General features: G+C 40.9%; 1 protein-coding gene across 1 annotated transcript in view; it reads left to right on the top strand.

Moving 5' to 3' along the window:
* Positions 1 to 5: 5 nt before the first annotated feature.
* LOC131736718 (ATP-binding cassette sub-family B member 6-like) overlaps positions 6 to 10,918 on the top strand; it is a gene marked incomplete at its 5' end in the record, with an annotated part of 29,018 nt that continues 18,105 nt past the window's right edge. The window contains 3 exons of the mRNA XM_059021959.1: positions 6 to 359; positions 5,396 to 5,533; positions 5,883 to 6,072. Of these exons, the coding sequence (XP_058877942.1) occupies positions 6 to 359; positions 5,396 to 5,533; positions 5,883 to 6,072 (682 nt within the window). The remainder of the gene's footprint in view (positions 360 to 5,395; positions 5,534 to 5,882; positions 6,073 to 10,918) is intronic.

Here is a 10,918-nt window from a genome sequence, read left to right as displayed (position 1 = left end):
AGTATGGCACGGCAATGGAGCCCAAATACATCCCTCGTTCGAAGCTGTACACCCTGCAGTGCTGCCTGTCCGCCATGCTCTTGTTGCAGTTCTTCGGGGGGATGTTGTTGCAGGCTGTGGGCCGCAGTGTGGTGCCTGGCTACACCATCTTGTATGGGTGTCTGTCAGTGCTGGGTTGGGCCTGTTCTCTGGTCCTGCTGAGGCAGGAGAGGACCCGGGTGCTGGTTCGGGATCGAACCCGGGGCCACAGCACAGTGCTGCTGCTCTTCTGGGCTTTGGCCTTTGCTGCAGAGAACCTGAGCTTCATGTCATGGATGAGCCCCCTCTGGTGGTGGTCCCTAGAAACTACACAGCAAAAGGTATGTCTTGTATTTATTTGTGTAACAAAAGTCATGGACATCATAGTCTTGAGCTGGAATTAGCCATGTGCCAGGCCACAGACAGGGCTCAATTCCAAAATGTTCTGTAATATATATTAATTTATTAAACCTCGCTTTTAAAATATGTCTTGTGATTCGGTAAAACACCATCATGTGACATATTTTAGTTTGCACAAAGCACATAACAATGATACCTAGCAACACTATAGCAATGGTATAGATACACAGCTATCATTCATAACAACAGAAAATATATTCATACAATATTGCATGGGTGGCCAAACTTCCTGACCCTATGAGCCGCATACCAAAATTTCCATATGGTCGAGAGCTGCAAGACACGTACTGTGAACATGAGATGTTTGAGAGCAAGACATTTTAAATACTAGCACTGTTGTGCAGTACTGGAGTTAGGCTGTCTCTTGATGGCAGCAAACTACACAAAAACAAGGGATAGAACATTGCAGAGCCTGCACAGGTTCTGTGTAATTTGTATTGTACTGTAGATCTAAAGCATATTAAACTTTATATGTGACATACTGGTGTTTTTCCATTATTTCAGTTTATACTGTATGTATTACACACTTTAAATAAAATATATTCAGTTATTATGAAGCAAAATACAGTAAATGCCCTGATTTCACCAAAAGCACCACATAAAATGACACATTTTTGTAAGGATTCTTTTTGACAAGCTCTTCCCTTGACAATCCAAAAGCTGGGTTTAAAAAAAAAGATGCATTTTTTTTTTTTGTATGACTGCTGCATGTATTAGGTACTGTTGAGCTTTGTGGATGACAAATTCACATTTATTTTGAAAGGGATTACAGTACCTGCTCATGACGAGACATAAGATATGTAAATATAATATTAATTTTAGACTTTCAATATAACATGTAAACATGCATTATCTAGTCTAGTGCCAACACTCCAATTTTATAAAAAGATTCATTCATTGTTTGCCACGAACGATATTCCATGCTTGCTTGCTTGAGTCGTTAAATCAGCTTCTTTAAGTCTGATCCAGGAGGATATTCATCTGAAAACGTGTTGTGATTTGTGTTTCGTAATGACGTTTGACGTTGCTCGCCTTGTACAGGCTACAAGTGTGTAAGTGATTTGTTGCAGATGAGACACAGGTTTACTACTGTTTTCAGTGAAAGTAAACTCTTCCTCCCAGTCTGGTTTAAAGCCTCATACTTTTGTTTTTTTCTTGTGGAGGGTTTGCTCAATGCCATTGTCTCCACGAAACGAACGAGCACTTAATTCAAAATTATGAAATTTTCTTTCAACTGCACATCCGACTTCGAAAAACACATGCGCTAGCGAGCGGTGTCGAAAGTCAACAAGTGACGAATCCTTGCAGTGAACATGCAGGCTCAAAGAAACAGGAGAGAGAGAATGAGAGAGAAGAATAATTAACACAAATGAATACAGAGAACACAAATAATAAACTTTTTGTGTTTTTACTTTCTCTTTTCGTTTTTGTTTATTATTCTTTTGTCAGTTCATTCGAGCCACAAAGTGTGCGTCACCCAGCATTTCACCAGGAGTCGCAGTTATATAATATCGCAACGGTATAGAGACACAGCAATCATTCATAACAACAGTACATATTCATAGCAATGGCTCTCTAAGGGCTCATGCCACGCCACTGAAAGAAACACAAATGTCAGAAGCTCTTTTTCTGTTTTTTTTGAGAAGACATTAAAAACAAAGTTTGAATGAAAACATCTTCCCCAGCTTTCGGCAATCCCTCCATCCCAGACACATAGACCTGAGCTGCAGAGCGTTCTTTGTTGCCATCTGGAAACGGAAAGCAGATGAAGCTGCCTTTCAAGGTTGATAAAACAGATATGGGGTCGCTGGATATTTTGGATTTAGTGGAACCCTAGGGACCCTCTGGGACAATATAATCCCCTGTCAGACATTATATCCCCACTCAGGGACAATTTTTTTTCACTATACGCCTCGGCTTCAGTCCACATTTGTATTATACATAATGTCATTGGACATGTTTTTTTTTCCAGTGACTTCTAACCTACCCTGCGCTGTCAGTGGAGCAGCTTCTTAAGTTTCTGGAAGCGATACACAGTTTATTAGAAACCAGGGAGACGAATGCAGTACAGGAGAGCTCCAGTTAGACACACCACAGAGACAGTAATAGTTCATCTCAATCTGGAATGTATGCATTCATACCCCCAATCTACATTAACAGATAGCATTCCTACGTGTTCCGAGTTGGTACAGCACAGCACTGCAATCACTGATCAGTACAAGCTCAGCATGACTTGCACAAACAGTTCAGTTCAAGTACAGTCTAGTTTTGCTGAGTCAGTGTTGACTGACTAACACACTCCTAGAAAATTGCAGAGTCATGGAAACTCTGCTTCACTGGTGGTTTGGAGAAGCCAGTTGTAGGAACAATTCAATAATTGATAATTTAATGTTTATCTGGGTTGATTAGTTCTCTTATTAATAATATTTAATTGATGTTTTACCAAGATCGAGGATTTACTATGAACACACATTCATGCGCAGACACAAGGAATGGTTAATCAATAGTAGTATTTTATTAAGCACACAACTAATAAACAGAAATCAGAAAAGTCAGAAAGTAAATGTCTTAGTCTCTAAGCACAAAACACAATTCAAAAACTCACTGCCCTAATTTGACTAGCAGGCAATTGAAATATGACACCGTCTGTCTCCTCACACACCAGCAGCACTAGAGCAAGCAAGCAGGCTGTGATGTAGCTTGCTTGCTCACACACACACACGCCCACATCCAAGCACACAGCCTCAACTGAGATGATGCAGACAATCTTAGAATATATCACATAAAGCTTATTACTGGTATTTAGATGAAGCATATGGCAAGTTTACTTTTAAAGAAATTATTCTTACAAAAATATGAGGTAGAGTACTTATGGTTACTTCATCAAGTTTCACTAAAAGTTATTTCACACACAAAGTGTGCAAACTAAACAATAAACAGTACAATTCTGTATGAATGTGTTACAATTAATTAATTTAGTTCCATGAAAGGAAAATGCAACTGGAATTATACTCACCAGTTCCTTGAAGCTTAGACTTTTGGTTTGCTGGCTTGGAGACTCAATCTGTTGAAGTGTCCAGTACAATAACTCTCCTCTCCGCAACAAAGTCTTCAAACCTACATTGGATCAAACTCAGCAACAAAGCTTTCAATTCTCAATAGAATAAAAAAACAGCTGCAACAATGTCTTCAGTCCTCTCTATAGGATCCACAACAATGCCCGTCCGCTCTGTCCTCTTCGCTGAATGTTTTAGCCACGCAGGTAGCAGGGCACAGTTTCTTTTGGATACTGTGGTTTTAGGTGTACAGCAGACCCAGACTGGTTTGTCTGTGTAAGTTTTACGGCAGTCCTTTAGCCAGGCCTCAGTCTCGTTGCTTGTGGTTTTTGACTCGCTTGCAGCTTGCTTCCTCTTCTTGGGTCCGTTTTCAGGCAGAGTCCCGTCTTGATTCCGTTTTCAGGCAGAGTCCCGGAGTTGCAGCTTTGCTTAGTAGAGTGACAGCACCTTGTTTAGCATTCGATGTGGAGCGCAAAATGTTCAATTTTGCTTAGATATTTATAGTCTTTCTCACTCTGCTAACTAGCCAGTTTCATGAGATCATTTGTGTATCTTGCCTTTTTTTAAACTCACAGTCCTTTGATGTTTTAATGTCCTTTTCCACTGGAACATCGCTAGTCTTCCTTGCGTCAAAACGATTGCTGTTGCACGTGTGAATTATCTGTACATAATTCAACTGTGCTCAGCTGACGTGCTGCTACAACTGAGCGATACACATCCCTACGTGCTGCTTCAACAGTTTCAATAACATACCTTTATTTTTTCTTTTTCATCGTTAACATCCTGACAACTTTTTACACATAACTTTAAAGTCTGTTTCAAAGCTCTTTTCAAAATGTCTGCTCTAGTGCACTGATAGTATAAAGATTATTGCCCACATTGTCAAACAGGTGAGACAGCAATAACGATCCATGATGTGGTATGGAACAGAAAAGCCAGAGCACTTTTTTTTTTTTTTTTTTTTTTTTTTTATTCTTCCTGCAGTGATTTAGAGGACAGATCTCAAACCCCAGTGCACTAGAGCGGACATTTTCAAAAGAGCTTTGAAACAGACTTTAAAGTTATACATGTAAAAAAGTTGTCAGGATGTTAACAATGAAAAGAACAATGTTCAAAACGTTTAAACTCTTGAGTCTACACTAACATCCCTACTCCGATTGCAGAAAATAGTTTTTGATGTTATCCCACGTTACCCTGTGTTTGAATGTTGATGCTGTAACTTTGCCACTCTTCTCCAGGGTCACCCTGTGTTTGAATGTTGATGCTGTAACTTTGCCACTCTTCTCCAGGGTCACCCTGTGTTTGAATGTTGATGCTGTAACTTTGCCACTCTTCTCCAGGGTCACCCTGTGTTTGAATGTTGATGCTGTAACTTTGCCACTCTTCTCCAGGGTCACCCTGTGTTTGAATGTGGATGCTGTAACTTTGCCACTCTTCTCCAGGGTCACCCTGTGTTTGAATGTGGATGCTGTAACTTTGCCACTCTTCTCCAGGGTCACCCTGTGTTTGAATGTGGATGCTGTAACTTTGCCACTCTTCTCCAGGGTCACCCTGTGTTTGAATGTGGATGCTGTAACTTTGCCACTCTTCTCCAGGGTCACCCTGTGTTTGAATGTTGATGCTGTAACTTTGCCACTCTTCTCCAGGGTCACCCTGTGTTTGAATGTTGATGCTGTAACTTTGCCACTCTTCTCCAGGGTTACCCTGTGTTTGAATGTGGATGCTGTAACTTTGCCACTCTTCTCCAGGGTCACCCTGTGTTTGAATGTGGATGCTGTAACTTTGCCACTCTTCTCCAGGGTCACCCTGTGTTTGAATGTGGATGCTGTAACTTTGCCACTCTTCTCCAGGGTCACCCTGTGTTTGAATGTTGATGCTGTAACTTTACCACTCTTGTCCAGGTGCAGTTTGGGCTGTGGCTGCTGCGCTATGTCTGCACAGCACTGCTGTTCAGTCTGGGACTCCGGGCTCCAGGGCTGCCTAAGAGACCCTACATGCTGCTGATCAATGAAGACGAACGCGACCTGGAGCACGGGCAGGTAATCTGGGAGGCCTGCGGAGAGAGATGCTCATTTGGTATCATGTTTATCCTTTAATGATAAAATCAGATGATTTAAGGAGATGTCTGTTGGTACGTACGTTTGCACGTATACCATACATTTGCACGTGTATCTAAAGAAATCCTTGTCCAGTTCCCTTGATACTTGATAAAGACATTTCTGGTAGCTCTAAATGAAAATACATTATAGCTATGAAGGGTTATGTATGTGACTAACATACAGTATTTGTTGTAATGGATTTACAAGAATCATAACAGACGGATCAGAATGTATTCCACAAAGCAGCTAGCGGATGATAGTGTCGCTGACCGTCCTTCTTTACCTTCAGCCCCTGTTGGGTGACGGCAGCAGGAGCCAGTCAACGTGGCAGAATTTTGGAAAGAAGGTGAAGCTGCTGGTTCCCTATATGTGGCCGAAGGGGAGCGTGCTGCTGCAGGGGCTGGTGGTCCTGTGTGTTGGGCTGCTTGGGGTAGAGCGGGCTGTCAACGTCTTTGTTCCCATTTACTACAAAAACATAGGTAAGTGCCGCAATATTATCAGTCTACTGTTTGAAAGTAGGTTAGCAGCCTGTCTCTCAACTGATTTGTGTGTCATGGTTACAAACTCACCTGGCCTCACAGTAATTGTAGTTAACACAATAATTCTATAAATATGCTGTTCTGTTCTGTTACTTTCATAAGATACTTACGTCTTGAATGTGCAGCTTTTAAATAAACACATCTTATAACAAATGTGGATTTTCATTTTAAAACATGATATCCTGGTACTACATAGAGTGAAGAAGTTCTCTGTTTCCATGCCATGTTCTCAGGGTGCACATCCTGGGTCATTCTTTGTCTTTTGTGTATGTTTTCTTTACCAAGGAAGCAATATATATAACTGTGCTGAAAACAACTCTCTTGGGAGCTGGGTCAGCGTCGGGGGGGTGTCAGCCCTCCTTCCACATCAGTGATTCACTGCTTCCCAGATGGGGGAGAGTAGATAAGGCCTGTTCCTGGTCTGGCTCTGGAGGAGTAAGCCCTGGTTTTTCGAATGCTGAAACAGCAGGCTTGTGCAGGGTTTAGACCAACGACAAAACTTTCTGAAACAGGGATCTGGCAAGATATAGCTTCTTTGGTGGAGCCTAGGTTTGGTTTGATTTTTCTGGAAAGCCTGACATCAGACTGTTACAAACTTCACTTTAAAACTAGAATGATATGAAGAGTGTTTGTTATTGCAATATTCAGACTGTAAAAGGCTCTGAAAATGTATGTTTAATCAATAGCTTTTGCTTAGTTTGTCCCTTTTGCAAGCCAGCAGATGGCAACAGAGTAAAGCTGGCTGAGCTGCTGTCCAGCAGTGAGCATGGGCAGCTGGTCACTGCAGTGCATGGGAGGGGACACTGACACTCTGAAGCACTTCTCAAAGCTGTGTTATTTAGGGTCTTTAAGTAGATTCTAGATGTTTAAATATGGAAACTTATCATAAATAATAGTCACAGTTTTTTTAACAAACATGCACACATAAAAATACCCAAAAATCAGAAAAGTATATCCTTGACTTTAATTTGTTTCTTGATGATTAGGGAAGAGCACAAACAGAAAGTAGTTAAATATTCGTTTTTAATAAATAATAGATATACTTAGCAAAAGGCCTGCATGCACATACTATATATTTCTAATATTTAAAAAAAATCTGTTCTGATACTGCACTAATGCAGGAGGGTGCCAGGCCATGTAATGCTTACATTTAAAACATTACATGGTCTGACACCCTCCTATCTTTCTGATCTCATTCTCCATTATGTTCCTAGTCAGATCCTGCAGTCTGCGGAGGCTGACCTACTTAGTGTCCCGTCTGTTTGAACTGCCACGTATGGATCGCATTCTTTTAGACATCTAGCACCCACACTGGAACTCCCTACCTAGGGACATTAGAAGCATCCACTCTCTTCCCCTTTTTAAAACACATATAAAAACATTTTTGTTTGATCAGGTGTTTAGTTAAAATTCTTATTGTAGTATATTGTTTTTTTCTGTTTTTGTAATTTTTTTTTTGCAGATTTTATAGTGTTTGTTTTTTGCTTCTTCCTTTGCTGACTATGTAAAGCGCCCTGAGACTCTCTCCGTGTATATGGGGTGCTATATTCAATATAAATTTGATTGATTGATTGATTGATTGAATGCAAATAAACAAACAAGAATAGTGTATTCCTTACTGATCGCTTTGCTGTAGCAATATAAAGCATCCCGGCTCTCCAAACACAGAAGATTGTATTTATTATATTGATTTACATTCAGTTGACAACCCGGACCTCTTGGTCACGTTGTTCTGGCAATTCCCAGGCTGGCTACAATTATTTGTCCCAGTATTTGTATGATCCATTCTCTAGGTACTGCTTGCAGTATATTCACAATTGACCACTGAGATGCCAGGAACCACCGAAGTACAGAAAGCATATGCTTAGCATGCTCTTTACGCATTAAGTTTAAATATCATGCGTAATTCATATTTTTCTATTGTGTAAAATACCCAGTACACTGCTGTTCTGAAGTACTAGGTAGAATGTTAATATTGCTGTACTATAAAAACCTGGGAACTCCCGTCCACGGTCGGCAGTGCAATAGCCTGGACTCAAACCGGTAACCTCCAGGCTATAGGGCGCATCCTGCACTCCTTTACCGGATGCGCCACTCAGGAGCCCACCTGATTTTGCTTTGTGTTTGAACTGCACTGCCTGATTAGCACACATTATTCATGATCGTTACTGATGACATAGAGGTGTCTGTCCGCCTGTCTTTACGTGCGTATGTATGTAACACTTAGTTTACCTCTATATCGGGATGAAGTCAAGTCTGATCATTATTATTAGTATTACATCGGAACCTTTATTTCTTTGTAGCCTGTATGGTCTGGAGTCGCTGTTTCTGGTAGTACTATGCGTTGTCGGCTTAAGGTGTCCCTGTTCTTTAACCCGACCCAGAGACTTCGTAGAAGTAATGAAGGTTCAAAGGCATCAAAAGGAAATTCACGACTCTCTCGGTTTATTGGCACAGTCACAGCTGCATACAAGTTTTCAACTAAATAAAGACTCATTTTACACAACATAAACTCACTCGATGTCCATATATTCCCAAACCTGAATAATACAATGAATCAAAGCAAAGTATAATGCCTCAGACGGCTCACTTAACTGCTATACACGGAGACTCTAGTTTTTTTGCAGACGATCGCGAACAAAACCCATGTCCCTTCCACCACAGGATCTTTTTTTGCTTGTCCCTAAAGGTCCCCCCCTGCAACACTAACAACTGTGCTTTAAGGTTCCCCCTCCCCCATTTTATTTTATTACAGCTGGCTTATTTATTTATTAACTAGATGGGGCTCAAGCCAAGAGCTGAATGAAGCACAATTAATATTATTTATAATGGGGTTTAAATCAACATGCTACATCTTCTTATTCTGCAAGTACAGTTGTGTCGACGATAAAAAAACATAGTGTAACATGTGCATAACATGATGATAGTGCAACATGTGCATGACGTGATGAGAGTACAACATGCGCATGACATGATAAGAGTGCAACATGCGCATAACGTGATGAGAGTGCAACATGCGCATGACGTGATGAGTGCAACATGCGCAAGACGTGATGTGAGTGCAACATGCGCAAGACGTGATGAGTGCAACATGCGCATGACGTGATGTGAGTGCAACATGCGCTTGACGTGATGTGAGTGCAACATGCGCAAGACGTGATGAGTGCAACATGCGCAAGACGTGATGAGAGTGCAACATGCGCATGACGTGATGAGAGTGCAACATGCGCATGACGTGATGAGAGTGCAACATGCGCAAGACGTGATGAGAGTGCAACATGCGCAAGACGTGATGAGAGTGCAACATGCGCAAGACGTGATGAGTGCAACATGCGCATGACGTGATGTGAGTGCAACATGCGCATGACGTGATGTGAGTGCAACATGCGCAAGACGTGATGAGTGCAACATGCGCAAGAAGTAATGAGAGTGCAACATGCGCATGACGTGATGAGAGTGCAACATGCGCATGACGTGATGAGAGTGCAACATGCGCATGACGTGATGAGAGTGCAACATGCGCATGACGTGATGAGAGTGCAACATGCGCAAGACGTGATGAGAGTGCAACATGCGCAAGACGTGATGAGAGTGCAGCATGTGCAAGACGTGATGATAGTGCAAGATGTGCATGACATGATGTTAGTGCTGGTAGTTTCATTGTAATTCATGTTTATTGGTGTACACCTGAAGAGTGAGATATTAAATAATAAACACAGCACACAAGGCTCAGGCAGCAGTTTACTAGTTTAGTTCTGATTAAAAGCTTGCAAATAGATCCTCAAAATACAACAACAACAACGTACATAGCATAATACAATAACAACAACGTACATAGCATATACTTTCCCATGTCCAGAGTTTGTATTCAGACTACCTTGGTTGCATAGATTAAGAACTCTTAAACTGTTCTAATATTGAAGTCACATTTATTATGTTTCTGTACAATGCATATTATCAGAATAAACATGAATTAGAAGCATTTTGAAGCTTACTCATGCTCAATGGAGAGGGGACGCTGTTTCATAACTGAGCACATGAAATACAGCTTGTAGTGAAATAGCACATGAATCTGTATTCAATGCAATGCAGATTGTTTTATACATTCTGACAAAGCTCACAGTGTTATCATCTATTTCATTTAGTTCTGAGACTGATAACTGACAGGGATGGTTGTGTTTTGGAATTTTAAAATACAGTTGAATAAACTGTGCATGCCCAGATTACATTTTTAAAACCTTAATATCACTTTTAATTTAACATTGTTTTCACTTCGGATTGCCAAAAGGTTTGCATTTTGTTAGAGGACTGTTTCTGTGTTGAACGGCATGTTTAGACACCTCACAGTTTTTGAGTTGTGGGTGGCTGAAACATGTTTTGAAACAGGATTTTAACTAATTTTAAGGCATCCCTTTAACTAAAAGTAAACAATGGAGAGTTCAGTCCTTTTCCAGTTTCAGAGACAATCTGAATGACTCCGCTTTTACCGAATTTCATACTTCTAATTGATTTTTAACCAAGCATTGCAGAAAAAGCAGTGAAGCACTGGCTAGGAGAAGCTGCTCTTCCCTGACAGTGAGGATTAAGAACAAACGCTCACTCCGTTTACAGGCAGGCACAACAGCATTTTTGTGTTCTGGCTTATACCCGTGCCAGGATGACTTTGCTGTCACTAGGGGTCTCTGAAAAAAAAGTGTCGTCTTGTATTTTTTTTGAGATTTTATATTTTGTTCTGAACAGGCAGAAGGAACTTCAGTGAATATGAATGAACCTGTTGGTGGTCCAA

Source organism: Acipenser ruthenus, unplaced genomic scaffold, assembly GCF_902713425.1.
Source record: "Acipenser ruthenus unplaced genomic scaffold, fAciRut3.2 maternal haplotype, whole genome shotgun sequence".
In the NCBI taxonomy this organism is placed as follows: domain Eukaryota; kingdom Metazoa; phylum Chordata; class Actinopteri; order Acipenseriformes; family Acipenseridae; genus Acipenser; species Acipenser ruthenus.
Note: the sequence above shows the minus strand (reverse complement) of the source record. Positions and strands in the feature narration are given on the sequence as shown.